Consider the following 17,739-nt stretch of genomic DNA (forward strand, 5'->3'; position numbering starts at 1 on the left):
AAAAGCACATTTCATCCTGGCCTTGCAGTGGGTTGCACTAGGGCCTCATTATAATTGAGCATGGACTATTGATTCAGGTTGCAGACAGCAATCAGTCCTTTTCTATCAATAGCTTTGTCATTGCCGTTTTCAAAATCACACGCTTCTTCCTACTACAAAACACTGTTAAGATTGTGTATTCTTTGGAAGTTAAAATTTTAAAAACAAATACAAATAATTATTTTAGTTTTAAAGGCAACATTGACCATGAAACAGCCCTGGAAATCTTCCACTGCATGGGATTATCTTAGGATTTCTACAAGAAAAGAAACAATAAGGTGTTGGAAAAAGAATGACTCCTGGTTACATCCCTGTGGACATAATACATTTTAAAATGTGTTTTGTAAAGGCTTAAAGACCAAAAAGTCACATCAGGGCTAACAATTAACAGTCTAAACTGATATTTTTGTATAAACTGCAATTATTTAATATTTGGGCAGACTCCCATCTGGCATACGCTGTCATAGCTGCAGTGCACAAGGAGGCAGCTATAACAATTACATTAGCTGGTTCTCTACTTGCCTCTACCAACTGATGTCTTTCAGTCCTCAGCCTTTAAAGTGAGGTGAGTAGAACAGAAATTTCTCAGCCAGATCTGCGTTTGCAATCCTTCTTCCAGAATTAAGACTCAAAACCTGTGCATTCGAACATGTTAAAATCAAGCCTTATGTTTTGTCCAGCAATTGTAATCAATTCCATCATTTTTTGCTCTGATTGCAGATGCTGTTAAAGTTAGAGTCTACTCTGTCTGTGCAGTGCAGCATTAAGAGACTCTTAGTGTGACTTTTCATGTCTAGAAGAAAAAAAATCTAAATTCTTCAACACAGTGATGTTGCTCAGTATCATATTGGTTTTTTTTCTGTGTGTGGTGATAGCCAAAAGAGTGACATAAAAAAGGCACCTTAACTAGCAGATCTGCTTCCTGTGTGTCTTTGAGTCATATTCTCCAACTCTACTGGCAAAAACAGGTTTTTACAACTGTTGTCACTGTAGCCAGTACAGCTCAAAGCGCCAGTTGCAGCCTATTCTGGATAACATACAAAACATTGTCATCTAAGTCCCACTTGCGAAATCACTGTCACTATCACTAGCGATAGCACAAGAACCAGAAAGCACCATTTGATTATCAGACTGCTTTCTGAGTTTTCAGAGTCTTTAGATAGGAAAAAAATCACCTTCTGATTTGTGAACGCGGCTTAAGTAGTACCTGATAAAATGCAAAATATTTATAGACAACAAAGAAATAGGAAACCCATGCAATCAGTTTTTTGACTATGGCCCGATTTCTAAGAAGAAAATGAATACACTTTGGCATGGATTCATCTGTTTAAATGGGAGAAACAGAATATAGCAACAATGAAATATAAAAGTAGCTGCTATGCAGTTTGTCATTCCCCGTGCAAGTTTTGCTACATGGAAAAAACCAGCACTAATCTATGTTGCTGTTCATTCGCAATAAAACAGCAAAATCAGCTGCTGTAATTTTTGTAGTCTCGATCACTTTCTTCAAAAGTTCTTATTTCAAAACCACTTTGCCAATCAGAAATATGAAAGACACAAACATTCCTTCCTCCACAACTCCCCTTCCCCCTGCATCCCTGCCCCAGCCCCTCTTTATTTGGACTGTGAATATTAAATATGGGCTTTATTGAGGGTGATAGCAGAACTCGTACTGCATCAACAGACCTAGGATTTTCGCCTAACTACCATTATACAGTTTAGACTTCATCTGACTACCGCTTCTATGGAACTGCAACGCAACTACGTATAACACAGTGCTCAGCTGCTTTAATACCTCTTCACGCCTGTGCACAGAACTTCCACAGATCCCAGTTTTGCCAAGGCTTGGGTCAGGTAAACCTGTAGGTGCAAACAGCACTATCAAGCTCAGCGTGCTGCTCACACTTCGCGGCTCGCTCCCCAGCTCTAACGCCTGCAGTTCAGCCTTCTTGAGACACCTGGAGTGCCCACGAGCGCAGGGTGAGAGCATTAGTCTTGTTAACAACCCAAACAAACCTCTGTTTTTCACCTTTTTTCTGACTCTGTCATAAGTCAATCACCAATTTTTACAAACACATTGTAAAGAACATATTCTACTGGCAGCCTAAAAGATAAAGATGAAGCAGCAGGCCTGTGGCAAAAGCAGAGAGTCAGGAGATCTGGATACTTCTCCTGGCTTTGCTTCAGGCTTCGTGACTGACCTTGGCAAACCAGATACTGGCAACTCTCACCTCCTTCTCTGTGCAAAGGATCCTGCCTGCTACCCAGGGAGAGCAGCTGTGCTACCAATACATAGTCTTTAATACAAATACGCATGGACACGTATGTATGCAAAGAAATAGGATCATTTGTACAAGAAGCGAGTTTTCAAATCCAAAATTCCCATCGTTGACACAAAGCAAGGCATTAGTTTAACTTGAGAGCGAGGAAGATAAGCTGTCCTGCAGGTCTACTGGGTTTCTCCTTCTACAGGTCAGGTGTTGTAGAGCATTTTGTAGTCCTGATGATGAAGTAACAGTCAAGCAACTTATTTATTGGGTAGTTAGCATTCAAAGGCTCTCTTTCCTCACTTGTGTCTTTAAAAGCAAGGAAAGTATTACCTACATTGTAGGATGGATTTCAAGGCTAAGCTGGTAAATATTTATGAGAGACATAAAGTTTGTCAAATAAATTACGCTTTAGAAAGACAAAATGTTATCATTAGGCTGCCAGATCCCCAGAGATGCCAAGTTTCTACAAACCCCACCAGATCTAGTGGTTTTTTTTTTCTACAGAGGTTCACATTTTCTCTGTAAAAAACAGAAATAGATTTGTTTCTAAACCATCTGTATATTGAATATACACAAGTTACTTCTCTTTCTCATTTTTAATTCATAATGAGATGACTATACTGAGATATCCCTTGTACACTTGAAAATGATAAAATGACTGTGCAGAGTAACTACTGGATATACAAAGCATGTTTTGATATGCCTCCACCCTGCTCCACCAAATCAAGCTTGAACCAAGCATCAAGTTGGTACAAGGACGCAGGGCTGTACCACTGTATGGGCACCTGACTGCACCTGGTGAGATCCGCTAACACCAACTCCAGACCCTCCATCCCCACGCGTGAGCAACCTTCTTTATCACACACCATCGCTTGGGCCAAGTCCAAGAAAAGGGAGGACGTGCTCTGGCAGAGGAAGACCTGAGGACCAAACCCTGAACAATGCTGCAGAGCAGACGCGTTTCTGGACTACGCACGGTCACGCTCCTGGCTGTGAGCAGGGTCTGTCCCCACGTCCCTCCTCCAGCTGAGGACTGGCTTCCCATGGAGGAGATGCTGCCGCTTCTCCAGCCACCCTCGCCAGCCTTTGCCTCTCTGCCTCGTGGTGTCCCCAGCACCGAGCTCCCCGGCCCGGCTCACGCCGTTTCGCTGCTCACGCCCGGCCCGGCCGCACCAGGGGTCCCGCGGCTGCTCCAGGGGGGCGAAGAGCGGCTGCGCACCGGGGACGGGCGGATCTCCCGCTGACCGGACCCCGGAGGACAGGGCAGGTGGCCACACGCGGAAGGCCCTGACCCTGGCCCTGGCCCTGGCCCAGCCCCTCCGCCGGCCCCTGCCGAAGCCCCGCGGCGCCCCCGCCCCGCCGCGCCCCACCCCGCCCGCCGCAGCCCCTAGCAACAGGCCGCCGGCGCCCGCCTCTCCGGCGCGGCCGGGCGAGGGGCGGGCCCTTCCGGTTCATGTCGGAGCTGGGCTCGGCGCGGAGGAAGCCGGGCGGCCATCTTGGCTCGTCTGGGAGCGGTGGAGGGCTGGGGGCAGGCAGGCGAGCGTCGGGCGGGCACCCAGCGTTCCCAGCCTGGCCGTGGCCCGCGGGGTGCCGGCCTTCTCGGAGCCTCGGGCGGGCGGGTAGAGACAGGTCGGGATGCGAGCGGCAGCCCGGTGAAGCGGGGCTGCGGCGGAGGAAGGAGAGGGGAGCCCCCTCGGCGGCGGGCCTGCGCTAGCCGCCGTTCCCCGGCTGAGGCGAAGAGTGGCTGGGGACAGGAGCCGGGCTGCCGCCGCCTCCTCCCCGCCCGCCCGGCAGCTCGCCCTGCGTTCCCCCCCCCCCCCAGAGCCGCTCCCTAGTCGCTTCCTTTCCCCCGGCTCCATCCCTCCCTGCTTGATGAGGCGTCCCCCTCCCCGCTGCTGACCCCCGCGGACCCCAGCCTGGCGGTAGGATGAGCCCGGAGGACTCGGAGGGGGCGAGGCCGCTCCGCTCCCCGAGGGGGATCTAGCTCGGGCGTGGGGCGCCGCCGGAGGGTGGGGGGCACCAACGCGACGCCGCCTCCCCCGCCAGCCACCTCGTCCTTCATGGTGGCTCCCTGCGACCACCATCTCCGAGCAGACGCGCAGCCCGGCCCGGGGGCCCGTGTGTGTTTGTACGCGCCGCCGTCGCGGGCAGCGCGGCCGCCCGAGTGAAGTAAAATGTCCACTCGGACTCCATTGCCCACGGTGAACGAGCGCGACACCGAGAACGTGAGTACCGCCGGCCGCGGGGGGACCGGCCCGCGCTCCCTCCCCCGCCACCGCGGGCTCTGGGGACGCCGGCCCGGGGCGCGGCCAGGGGGCTCGGGGCCCCGGCCAGCCCGCGGGGGCATCGCCCTGCTGGCATTAACCTCTTGGGGCTTGTAGTGTTCCCAGCGTACAGATTTATTCTAAATTAAATTCGTTATGTTTATGTACCCCCCAGAGCGGATCGCGTATTTAATAGCGTTTGCGGGCGTCCCTCCCCAAGCCGGCGTCCCCTCCCTAACGCTTTATGCGAGTGTCTCTCGGTGGCGAGGATGGGGTTTGTCGTGTTGGTAACGGGGAAGAGAAAGGATCCGTGGTGGGGAGGGGGTCCTGGTGGGCTGCTGTCGTCTTTAATAAGCGACCTTACTGCTAAAAGCAGCCGAATAAACCTCTGGTAAACAGATGGGAACCATTCAGCTTTGGTAAGGGTGGGCTAGGTGACCTAGATAATAGGCCTCTTCCCTGCTTAATTTGCAGGGTTCTCGGTGATAATGACGCTGTTAGACTAGTCACCTGTTCAGATGACATTAAAAGGGTTTCTTTATTGGAATTATCTGCCAGACAAGGGAGCCTGTTCCTCCTTCCCCTCCCCTCCCCTTTTTTTTTGTTTTTTCCTTAACAAAGCCAGGGTTTAGAAATCGACAGTTTATTTACAATATTGAGTCAAACACTATATTAACAATCTCATAGATGGTGTGCTAAAACGAAGAAAAAAAAAGTGGAAAAGTGTTCTTGCCAGTTGAGCAGATAGCCACAAACGAAGCTCAGTAGGAGACTGCCTTTCTGCAGATAGGAACTGTATTTCTTTTCAGTTAAAACTTACTTGATCCTGGTGTATCTTGTCTAACCATTTTTCTGCATAGGCTCTAACATGTCTCCAAATGATAAAGAGCAAAGAGTTTATCTCTCACTGTAGTCCAAAATGAGTCAATCGGTGAACTTTGTATTTAGCTTTTTATAAAGACTATGTGATATTCTTTAGAAGACAAGAAACTCAGCTTGATAGAGGAGGCTTTTTCTGTAAGAGCTGCTTGTTTTGGACTAGCATAAAAACTGGAAACTTTAGTTATAAAGATCAGGAAAAACTGTTGGATTGTTCCAGGCAATAAATAGTCCAAGAAAAGTGATGGCAGCTCTATTGTTTAAAGCAAGACCAGACAAAGCGTTAGGAAACATGCTGCATGGAACAATTACTGCATTACTAGGGATTTAGATTTTATTGGCATAATAGGCACTTCTAACTTCTGTGATCTTTATTTGTTTTAGCACTAGATGCAACCTGCAGGCTAATAGCTGTATTGAGCAAAAAGCCAACTAAGCATATTTGGTTGTAAAATCTCAATGAGCTTCCTGCCTTGTGGAAGAAAATAATTAAAATATTTTGCAGCCCTTCCTATGCCATGGGGAGAGTTGAAGTTGTAGCATATCTTATTAAATACTATACAAAGTTTATTTGGATAATTGTTTTAGTCAATAAGCAAACCTGACTGAAGTTTTCAAGCTCCATGTATATGTGTGGAGGCCAACTAGTAAATAATTTTAGAAGGTGTTCCGATCAGGTTCTCTAACATAATTAATTCAAACTCTACTATGGATAACTTGACAGTCAGTGGAAAGACTTAGTATGTGCTTGAGGAAATACGTTATTCAAAGCTGTGCGTTCTAGCACTTGAAGTTAGATTTTTACATGTCTTCCACTTAAGGCACCTTATTCTCACTTCAAAATATTGGTCTAACACTTCTCTCTAGTAATCTTCATAATTTAACATACGGGGATTGTCTTGCTTGCAGATGAATTGCCTTAGGTTTGCATTAAGGCATATCTTTCAACTGCTGTAATCTGGGCTGGTGACCACAGAAATACCTGGAGGTAGTGATATTGACGGAGTGATTAATCTGAGTAATCACCAAATCCGTTGAACCAACCCCTCAGTACAATACGATTTCCTTCAAGAAGCTGTCTCTGATGTTCTGGCCATCAGCTCTCTAGAAATTCCCAAAAACACATTCTTTTCAGCCTTGCTTAGACTAAATGTCAGATTTCAATTTAGTTGTATTTGAATTACCCCTATAGCTGTGAATGCAACGTCTCTTTTTTTTTCATACTAAATGTGACGATTTTGATACTTCAACTAACTGTTCCTCCACCCCAAAGCTGGGGGGTGTGGTATTGGCAGGTAAATTGAGCCCTTGATTCTCTTTCACATGAGAGAAGTCTAGTTAGTTAATATTCATAGAACTCTTGGAAGCTTGGGTGGGAAGAGGTTTAAGGGGTGCCAAGGTATTCAGGCAGCCTTTGGGCCATGGTGGTGGACCCCCTTAATGCCTTCTCTCTGCTTGGAAGGTTACCACTGCTGACAAAGGCTTGGCTGGGGTTGCATCTGGTTGAAGCGTGCTGATCATAGCTTATCCATGCCTATACTTGCAGGTTTGAAAATGAAGTTAGCCTCCAGAATGACGGTGAGCGTAAATTATTGTCTGTGCTTGCAGTTAACCACATTCAGCGGTTGGCAGCTCCTGTTGAATAGACAAGGTCTAATTGTCAGTACTTCGTTATTTTTTTTTTAAGACAGCGTATACCACTTCTTATCGAGACGCTTGACGCATGTGCTGCTGAAGTGGAAATACTGTCACAGTGACTTTCCTCCAAAGCCACTCACAGCTATCAAGCCTTTAGTGCCTTTGAGATTAAAGAATTTGGCTCCGATTCACCTGGTTTTGAGAGGAAAGGCATCCCAGATGATCTGTGATCATAGGAACTTCACACGTGGACAGTTGGAAGCTGGCTGTTCGCCTGCGATGAGCTGGATTCTCACTGCAAAGGTAGAGCAGCTCCTCGCTGGCCATGTCTCTCACAGTAATGGCTGCCAGCTACTCAAGGGCAGAAGTGAACGAGAGGACCAGATCTTTCCTCTCTTCTGCAGAATTATATCCTGCATGTGGGAGAAAAAGCCACAGAGGCAGGAGAGACTTGCTTCATTCGAAACTGGGAGACAAGGTAGACACACATGAAGGACCTGTAGGTGACAGAAGAATGAGTAAACTTGTTATACTAGTGATGAGGAGGAAGAGAGAGAAGATGGAGGAGGAAAGAGTGTGGAAATGCAATGGGAAAGGAAGGTAAACAGTGGAAAACAAAAGATAAGAGGAGGCACAGAGGAATGTGCGTATGGCAGGATGGACGACTACCAGTGACAAAGAAATAGGAGCAGAAGAAACAAGATTGTGGAGAGTAGGACAAATGGTTGTTAAATTCCCAAAGAGTGGCAAAATGATGGAGAACTGTATGTAGAAACAAGGAAACATAAGTGGTATAGAGGTTGGTAGATATATTTTTGTTTTTAAGAGCATAAAATAGAAAAGAAAATTCTAAAGTCTAAGTAGTTTGATTTGAACCTCTGTGTCTGTTGCGGGGCGGGGGGAGTAACTGTTTTGAATGTGTTGGTACTGCAGGCCAATCTGATTTAAAAATTTAAGTAATTTGAGAAAAAGCGAGACTAAAATATACTCTTATCTCTATGACTGTGCCTAATGTGAAAAATTTGCTATTGAAAAATTCCAGTGTGATGACAACTGTGTTTGTGCAAGCATATACAAAAGGATTCTGTGCAGCAAAAGCATTTCATTTAATTATTTTTTTTTAAATTTAAAAAGGTTTAGTAAAGACAGAGTTGGGTTCAAAAATTTGCTTTTAAGATACTGTGAAGGTTAGTGCAGTACCTCTTGATTTATTTCCAATTAGCTATTAAATGCATTAGAGTATTTGCAGACAATATGCAAGCTCGCATTATTCTATATATTATTTATCAATCTTCTCCTCTTACAAATTGATCTGTAATCGCAATGCTTTCTTCTGCAGCATGAAATCCTGTTTTTTTTTTTTTTAAAGAAGGGATTGAAGAGGGAAGCATGCCTATGGCCAAGAGTTTTGGTAGAATTTCTTCTACAAGGACCATCTATGTTCTTCCATATTTTTTGCCAGTTCTCATAAATGTTCTGGTTTGAATTAAATTAGATGAAGGTGGCAAAATAGCTAGAAAGAAAATATGTTTTAGAAAGTCATTTGGGATATATTTTTTTAATTCTAAATTTTCACAGAACAGGAAAATGCTTTTTGTGCATTTCTTGCTGCCTGGGATGCCTTACAGGTCTGGTACTGTGTTTGTACTCAAAATATCTGATTAGGTTTTGTGGCGTTGCAGGTCAGCCACCGACTGTTAGGGCTTTCACGTTTTGAAGTGAGAGATTTCATTCTTCAGCTCTGCTGAACAGCCTGTGCTGTGTCATTTAACCATTTCGGTGTCGCTGTCAGCTCGAGCTGGCAGGAGGCTGCTGGGGGTGTCAGCCTTGGCTGCCTCTTCCTACCTGTGGTTTGTGCCAGCACTAATTGCTGCGGGGTTGTACGAGGAGTCTGGTCAGCTCTCTGATCTGACTGAAATTAATTCTTAAGAAAAGAGTTTATCCCTCTTCTACATGGCTGCAAATACTGACATAAAGGATGTGGATGTCCAGTTCAGGTGGGGAAGGCTAGAAATGCTTCTTACTATTCTGTTTTTTCTGACTTAAAAAGCCAGTCATAGCACAGCACCCTAGGGCTAAGATAACTTGAGGTGTGCCACAACTGTGAACAGAGGTACATAACTGCAGCAGCCGCTGCACCTTTTGCAAGTTGTATTCTTCTGCTTCTAGAAACTAACTTATTTTCCTTTTTTTTACATTATTTCAATAACTCAGAAAAACTGAGCTACAAGACCTTACCCCAGAGGTTGTTAAAAAGTCAGACTTTGTGTTCACATGTTTTATTAGCACCACTGAATGTGACTTGAATTGTGGCTTTAGAAATAGTAGCAGTCTGCAAAACAGAACTCAATGGCAAACATTGTTGACAGAAAATAAACAAGAGGAAATATGGGGTTTAGTACATTAAATTTTGTAGCCTTCTTCCTAGGCTTTCTTACCCACTCACCTAATATCCTTACCTGCTGGAGTCTCTTATTTTAATTCTAGTCAAAAGATGAATTCTTGTTGATGTAAGCGGGCAGTTCCTGTTGACTGCATGTCTCAGGTGACTCAAGCCGAAGGAATTTGAAGAGTGGAGGCATCTGTCTCTGCAGATCTCAATTTCATGTGATATATAAGTAGCATGTGTCTGCAACTTCCTCTTCTAAGTCAAGTAATGCTGCCTCATGGATGTCAGCCAGTTCAAAAATGGAGGTCACTTTTTTTTTTTAGGCTCATGGCATATCAAGGTGGGCTCTGCTTAGCGTGGAGATCACCTGCCACTAAAAATCTTCAGAATATGCATGATGAATAGATTTTTTTTCTCTTAAAACATAAACCTGAAAGGTACTGAGTACACCTATGATATCACTCCAGTCAGTCTCCTGGATGAAACCCTTGGGTTAAGAAGAATTCTTGGCCTTAAACCACCAGCTTGTTGAGCTCTGTGTGTATATACATATATATATAAACAAAAATTAACTTCCAAATAGAATTTGTTCCTGCGGGGTTACAGCCTAAAGAAAGTTTTCTATCTGTGAGCTCAATGTGGTCTTTGAAAACCAACTGTGAGGGGTTTTTTTGTTTAGCATGTAATTACTGACAGTGATGATTCTGGAAACAACTTAGTTGGCAGTATTGTTGATGAAGAATAGAATATGGTTGGCTCTTCAGCTATTATTCCCCAGGCTGATGTCAATAAATATCCATTTTAATCAGCAGTAAAGAAACTTTGGCTTGAAAGATACGATAAATGTCTGATCTTGATAATGTGAAGCAACAAAAGAGCTTTTAAAAAGCTTTTCTAACCGACACCAGACTTATCTTTTTGATTATATAAGCAGGATTTCTTTACTGTTGTGTTGTTCAGTGCTAATCATGGAATTACCGATTCCCTCTCTTTTATATGCTGCATCAAGTATGAACCAAGTGATACTGAATACATTGACACAGGCTGTAGTGGTTATACAGGGAAAGGGCTCCCAAGCCAGACCCTGCATGCCCACCAAGGGGAGCATCCTTCCTTCACCAAAGGCTGTTAGTGCTCTGCTATCAGCGCTCTCCCGCTCTCATCTTCAAGGCAATGGTGCAGTTGTCACTTAGCTCTTCCCACCGCTGGTCTGCGGCCAGAATCGTGTGCGTGCAAGTATTGAATGCAAGGCTTTGGGGAGCCACACTCCCTCTGGAAGGTGAAAGTCTCCTGTATGTCAGTCCATGCTGTCTGACTCCATCAGGCAGTTTGGTGCGGTTGCATTGCTCTGCTCGATTTGAGCTGTAGCTGCCTTGTCCTGACTGTTTTTTGCCTTTATTTCCCCCTCCCCGCTGAGGTTAGGGAGAATTAGGAATGTGTGTCAAGAGGTATAGCCTGTGTGTGCTAAAGACTGTATTTATTCTTCAGGTACTCGCTTTAAACTGGTTGTTTGACAAATATGACCTCATTAAACTAGCCACTCGTTTTCATGGCATGTCATACCAGTCAAATAAATGAGTACTATGGTAGGCTGAGAATTGCGCAGTGACTTCTTCACCTTTTGACAATGGAAGCGTCCAAATTAGTGTTCTCTCTCCTTCATCAGCTATAATGTGTTTCTAGAAGGTCTGTTTGTCTCCCTTGCTGAGTTCTGACCCTCTCAGTTGTTCCACTTGATCGCAGCATCCATAATGGTAGGGCTGTAGCACACTTCAGTGAATAAATCTCCCTTCATGGATTGATAACTTTAGTGCCACATTGGTTAGCATTTTCCTTTGTAGGACAGTGTTTATAAAAATTTCATGAGATGGAAGCCATGACTGTTCACCCTTAAGATTGATCATGTAGCAAGCTAGTCTAAAAACTACCTTGTAATTATATGTGCTGGAACCAGGGAATTGTTTATGTGAACGTCGACACGATCATACTGGGCCTGACAAAAATCCACATTGCTACATGTCCTGATTTGTGCCCTGGTCAATGGTAGGAGGGAAGTAAAATCAGGACAAGTACAGGACATCTTCACCTGATGTCTTCCTATTTTATAATACAGGAGAATAATTACTATTTTTAATATATGATGACTTAGGGATTCCCAGAGCAGTAACTGTTATATAGACAATTGTGGTTGAGTGTTTGCTGTGACACCTCTTGGTGGTTGCCAAAAACGTTAAGTCTGTGTTTTGACTTCCCAGTAGGATTCCTTCGTCAGCAGTCGCAGGATGCCCTGCTGTGCTGTTTCACGCATATATCTGCAAAATAAGATGCTGCCTCTGTGAATATCCTGAGGACTAACCTTTCTTCTCTTACGCTGAGTAGTACTCAGCAGTCTATATGTTCTTAGAGATGTTAATGATAAATGGGAAGTGAAAACCAACACATTGTTAGGAAGGGCTGCAGTGAAAGTAGTTGTCTAATGTTTCATTTAAACATATTTTGATGCTTAAAAACCTATTATATGTTTCCTGATAAGTTTTTTAATAAGTAAGAGTGTTGAGGGGAGAGTTCGCAGCCAGAAATTACCGTGTATTTGTATGCTATGTGCCCAGGTTAGGGTAATGAAGCAGTGTCTGAAATGTTCGTGTCCTGGAATGTTTAGATTTATTAACATTGTGAGAGGCAGGCTTTAAGTACAGTTTTTTTGTATTATAATTAAAACTGCTGAATCAAATGAGGCTATCGTGAGTATTGCTAGTCTGACAGCCTTCCAAGAGGTTGTACAATATCAATTTGTAGTATTTCATACAAAGATGTGGTAACAGCTATAAACATTCATGGAGACTTTTGTAAGATTAAATTTTGTTAGTGCATTTGGTTGATACGATAGTTTTTGCTATTATATAAAATAAATGCTTTAAATAATGTTGATACCATTTGTCCTCCCTGTTTTAGAAAGAAAGCTTCCTACTTACAGTAAACATGGATTTTTGCAGGTCTTGGGCATTCTGATTTCTCCATGTTTTACAGCTCTTCAAATGGATGTCAGAGTCTGTCTCTTCCAGGTTTTTCTCAGCTGTTGGCACCTTCTTTAGCAGTATACGGACTTTGATACTAGTCATCTCTGCCTTGTCTGTTTCTAATGCTCTGAATGTTAAGATATCTCTAGTACAGATACTGGATAAAGCTAACACCTACCAAAAAGATTTCCGTTATTGGCACCTTCATACTTCATTTGCTTTTTACTTTCTTTTCTTTTCTTTTTCTTTCTCCTCATGCTAATCATTATCTGGCTATGAAAGGATGTCGGCTCATCATTGGGGGAAGGCTTTTGCGAAAAGGTGGGTTTTATGTTGTGTTCCAAATATAGTTGATCTTAGGCTCAGTCCTCCCCTCACAGTAAGGTCTCTCACAAATGGAGGTATTTTACTCCATTTCCTTCTGGGTTGAGTAATACCAGGGTGGGGCTGGGAGGAGGATGAGAATGCGTTTGTTTTTTTTTTTTTTTGTGAGAGAGGTTGTCTTGTTGACTTGAAAATGGATAGTTTTTCCGAAAACCCTCCTACTATGTGCAAAAAAAACCCCAAACAAAAACAAACAAAACACCACAAAAAAAACCTGAAAACGCTTTAAAATATTTCAAAGATTTTGAAATGGAACCTGATGCCTGCCAAGATAGGGAAGAAAGTGCTGTCTTGTCATGAGTGGATTTCAGGAGACATCTCTTTTAGAAGAGATGGTGACTCTGGCTAGCTTGAAGCCACGCAGAGTACCCAGTCTCCTTGCTTCAGTTTCCCATCTGCAGCATAATGGTCTTTCTTTGCATGAAGAGAGGTATTTTGGGAGTCCCTCAGCCATGGTGAGTGTCATAAACAAGTGTTACCCTTACACAGAATGCACATCCAGGAGATACAGCTCACCTACCACAATGTATGGAAACTTACTACAAATAAACACATGCTTGTTTTAAATCTTAGTTTTTAAGACAAACTCCCTTTCTAATTGAAGCCATATAAATGTATACCTGGGAAAGAAGCCTGAAATTCAACAGAATCTTTGGGAGTCAGGGAGTGAGGGGGGTAAACTCTGTGGAGTTGAGGGTCTGCTTGGGAAAAGACAGATGACTCGCATCTGAATTTAGAGCAGAGGATGCTATTGCCGTTTCTCCAGGCTGAGATTGGAGCTGTTAATCTGTGGTGATGGTTTAGTTGCATCAGTAGCTGCTGAGGAAACTACCGTGGGAAGTAGCTGAGCACAGCCAAATGCTATACAGGCCAGTGCCTGACTTGAACTTTTCCTCAACCATCTATGTTTTTACTTTTTGTGTACACCATTTAGCTTCCCATCTGCTTATCACAGCTTCTTGAACATTGTTTGGGTGGGAGAAACACTTTTACTCAGTTTTGAGTTTGTCTTTTAGTACTGTGTGCTACCAAGCCCTCTTCTTTCTTCATTTCCATAAGCAAAAGAAAATCCGTGTTGAAACCAGGAAGCTGTTTTCTGCAGTTTTTAGAAAGCTTGTGTTGTGTTCAATATAATAATCTTGTATTTGACAGAGAAAGAACTTGCTGATAGATTTACTTATGGGAAGTGAAATAAAGTCCAAATTAGATGTGCTTGCAAATGGACAGATTTCTACAGAGCAAAATATGGCTCAGCAAGTCAGTTGGAGAGAACTGAACTGCTTAGGAACACACAGCTTGATATGCAAAAAACACAGCTGAAAAAGGTCCTATTCTGGAAAAGAATTAATCTGGGTTAGAGTGGAAACACAAACCTCTGTACAAGGGGATTGTGTTAAATTTACCAGCGCTGGTCTGAGTAAGTTCACAGCTGTTAATTCCTCCCTTTAAGTGCAAAGCTAGAAAGCATGAAAAATATGGTAGGACACAAGAAGTCATTCCTCAACAGAGGACAGTGACACCCTCAAGATATATTAGCTGGGGTGGTGTACTATGTGGAACAGAATTTGTTAGTATAGCAGAATCTTTCTTTTACCAAATTTAAAAAGTAGGATATGAGTAAGATCAGTTCTGAATAACCTGTACACGGGTTCTCTTGTTTGGGAATAAATGATACTTGATGCCCACATCTCGGCTGCCTCATGAGCTAGCACAGGTCTAACACGGTGTATTAGTTGGGGCACAAGACAGCACAGATGCACATACTCTGTTTTCAGAGTCAGCTGAGTGGTTCAGAAACAACCTACTTGTTGGATCGGTCTGCTGGGGAGCCTAAGGTAATAAGCCCTGCTTGAAGGCAAGCTGGCTTTTGCGGAAGCCAGCTCCTGTGCCTGTGCCACATGCCCGGGTGTGAAAGGGCTGTAGTCTAAATAGTTCTGAATATACTTTTTCCAAGGCACGTTATCAACAGTGCAAGGTAGGGGTAGGTAGTACCGCTATATTCCTGGAATGCTGCACTTCAACTAAAAGTGAGCCTTCCTCTAATACATCCAACAAAGAACATCCCAGTTCCTGATTGCTGGGGATAGCAATGTAGGAGGATGTTAACATCCAGCATCTGCAGTTGCTGTTTTGTTCTAGCTGTCTGGATAACTTGACACTTGAAGGTACCAAAGAAGCTGACAGAGAAGTTGCTGCATTGTGTGCTGCAAGATTTGTTAGAAGTGAAAGTTTAGGGAAGTGTAGAGGATTGGCATTGCTGTGTCAGTATGGGAGTAAATAACATGGCCTGAACAACCAGCACCTGCCTGGCAGTAAGGGCACACAAAATAGCGGAATTATTGATACAGGATTTCACTGGTTTTAGTAGGTTCTTCAGCTGGGCAACTTGTCTTGTCCTTCCTCTGCTTGAGAATTATTGATTAACAGTTGTCATAGGTCTTGAGATATCAGTGAGAACAAGGAGTTATTATCAGGCGTTGATTTTTTTACTCCATCTTTTTATGGGTGTGCTTCTTGTTCCTGTGCCATTTATTAAGGGTTTGGGAAAAGTGTATACTGCTCCTGAAAACTAGGATAAAGATTGCTTGAATATTAAATAGAGCAGGACGGGCTAATCATCGGGAACATGTAATAATCTACATGTAAGGAAACGCTGCGTTTCACTTCAGACAAATGTGGGATCATGCATGTAAGGAACCAGGAATGCATGTCATTATGTGTGGTAAGAGAATGGGAAACAGTAATTCTTACAAAGAGTTATGGTCAGTGTTGAGTGGTCAGATACAGATGGTCTTCTGCCAAGAAGAGCCAGTTCTGTCCTTGTAAAATCAGTGGAGTGTTGAACAGAAGATGCAATCTCTGAGTTTAGTCCTACTGCACCTACTGTTGGTATGACACGTCCAGTTCTAGCGTAAGCCTCACAAAAACATGCTGGGAAAATAGGAGAGGGTTCTGAAAAGAACTACAAGAAATGCTTTCTTGTCTTTAATCATTCTTAGAGCAGCCTGTTCAGGGAGTTCAATATATGTGTGACTTATTAAAGTGAAGGAGTAATGTGATCGTAGTAACTAAGTACTTATATGGGAAGTAAAATCTGGTGACAATGCAGTCAAGCAGTGAGGAGAAGCTAAAGTCAGAATGATACTAAAACATTATGTGCACCACAGTGTGTGTGGTTTTTTTTAAAAATGGTAACTATTGAAACAATTTTCCAAGAGTTGCCATAGACTACTATCAGTAGTATTTCTTAAATGAAATGAATGTGTTTTTAAAAATAATTTGATCACAGCTGTTGCACTCAAATTAACAAACGGAGGAACTTAAGATGCCAGAGTGTATGATCACAAGGTTATATCAGGTTATTAAACTGAGTATGAAACTTGCCAAGTGTCATGCAAGCATGGATTTGTTCATTTGTGCCTGTACAATGGTTGTTAGCTCTTGAGTTATGATGTCACATCGTTATGGTACAGTGAATTTCAGACTGAGCATTGCTCTGTGCCAGATTTTTGGTAGTCCCCATTGGGTTTCAGCAAGAGGAGAAGTAGTAGATGAGCAAGATCTGGGATTTCTGGGATGATTGAATTGAGCATGTCATCTTCTGTGTGGCCAGATGTTTGCTCCACGTTTGCAGACTACTGAGCATTTCTAACTCATACTTTAATTAATGAAGTTGGTCTGTAGACCTCAACTGTGAGTTGAGAACTAAGAGACATGAAGGGCCCTGCTCTTTCATAAACAGGCTATACCAGGAAATTAAAAAATACTTTACTGTTATCTTAACCATGTGATCTAATGAATAAAGACTCCTATAGGTATGACACATTCCCATTCATTTTTACAGTTTGTAGCTGTTCAGGGAAACTGAGTGAAAGGAACTTAATGAATTGCAGACATTTATCTCTCAGCTCTGTAGCTAGCACTCAGCCTATTGATATCTGAGGTTTCTGTACATTGGGTAAGATTTCTTCCCTTGTTCTCCAGGCTGTCCTGGGTGTTTTCAGTCATGAGGTTTTGTAGGAACAGGAGTCTAATGCAAGAGGAAAAAAAACCCTTTTATTATTTCATCAGTAGTATTAAACTGTCCAATAAGGGTGAACATTTTACTCTGTGTGATTTTGGAAAAACTTTGTTTGTGTCTCCTTTCCAAAGTCTTTCTTGCTCTAGTTAGGCACAGTAAGTGCAAATGGGAATTGATATCAAATACCTCTATGTTCCATAACCACTTCGGCCATCCACGTAGGTTACTTGAAAGCACTCAACTGTTGCTGCAGTTCAGGTGACGTTCCACTTCGTCTTTAGTAAGTGATGAAGTGGATATTCTATTATGACCTGGGAGAATTTTTGTTGTTCCCCTCAGAACAAAGTTCAACATGAATCGGAAGTTCAAGTTGAATCCTTTAAAGGCTTCTTCAAAGGAGTTGCTAATGTTTTTGAATGTTATATGCTTCTCATCATTAATGTGTTTTGTCTTTATTTCTCGGCCTCATCTGTGTATGTTTTTATTGCAGCACACGTCGCATGGAGACGGACGACAGGAAGTTTCCTCTCGAACTGGGCGCTCTGGAGCTCGCTGCAGGAACTCTATAGCTTCCTGCGCAGATGAGCAGCCGCATATTGGAAATTACAGACTCCTTAAAACGATTGGAAAGGGGAACTTTGCAAAAGTAAAACTGGCAAGGCACATCCTAACTGGCAGAGAGGTAAAGTGATATGGGTGTAAACAGTAGTGAATTGCAGTAGGTGTGAATATTTTCTTAAAGTAGCATCATCTAAGTCTGAACATGTAGCACATTTTATTAGAGATATTGCCACTGATGTAGGAAAAAATAGAAATGGAAAACTTATTTTTTTTAACA

The 17,739-nt window shown here is 43.1% G+C and overlaps 1 protein-coding gene across 17 annotated transcripts in view; it reads left to right on the plus strand.

Moving 5' to 3' along the window:
- Positions 1-4,429: 4,429 nt before the first annotated feature.
- MARK3 (microtubule affinity regulating kinase 3) overlaps positions 4,430-17,739 on the plus strand; it is a 64,973-nt gene continuing 51,663 nt past the window's right edge. For 10 of the 17 annotated variants that reach the window (XM_086612738.1, XM_086612742.1, XM_086612730.1 and 7 more), the window contains exons 1-2: positions 4,430-4,534; positions 17,392-17,583. In XM_086612738.1, the coding sequence (XP_086468864.1) occupies positions 4,484-4,534; positions 17,392-17,583 (243 nt within the window). In that variant the 5' untranslated portion in view covers positions 4,430-4,483. Of the gene's footprint in view, positions 4,535-6,914; positions 7,031-7,249; positions 7,394-17,391; positions 17,584-17,739 lie in introns of those variants that run through there. The other 7 variants (XM_086612728.1, XM_086612729.1, XM_086612732.1 and 4 more) reach the window with 2 other exon arrangements.

This window comes from Tauraco erythrolophus, chromosome 6 (genome assembly GCF_009769465.1).
Source record: "Tauraco erythrolophus isolate bTauEry1 chromosome 6, bTauEry1.pri, whole genome shotgun sequence".
NCBI lineage: Eukaryota > Metazoa > Chordata > Aves > Musophagiformes > Musophagidae > Tauraco > Tauraco erythrolophus.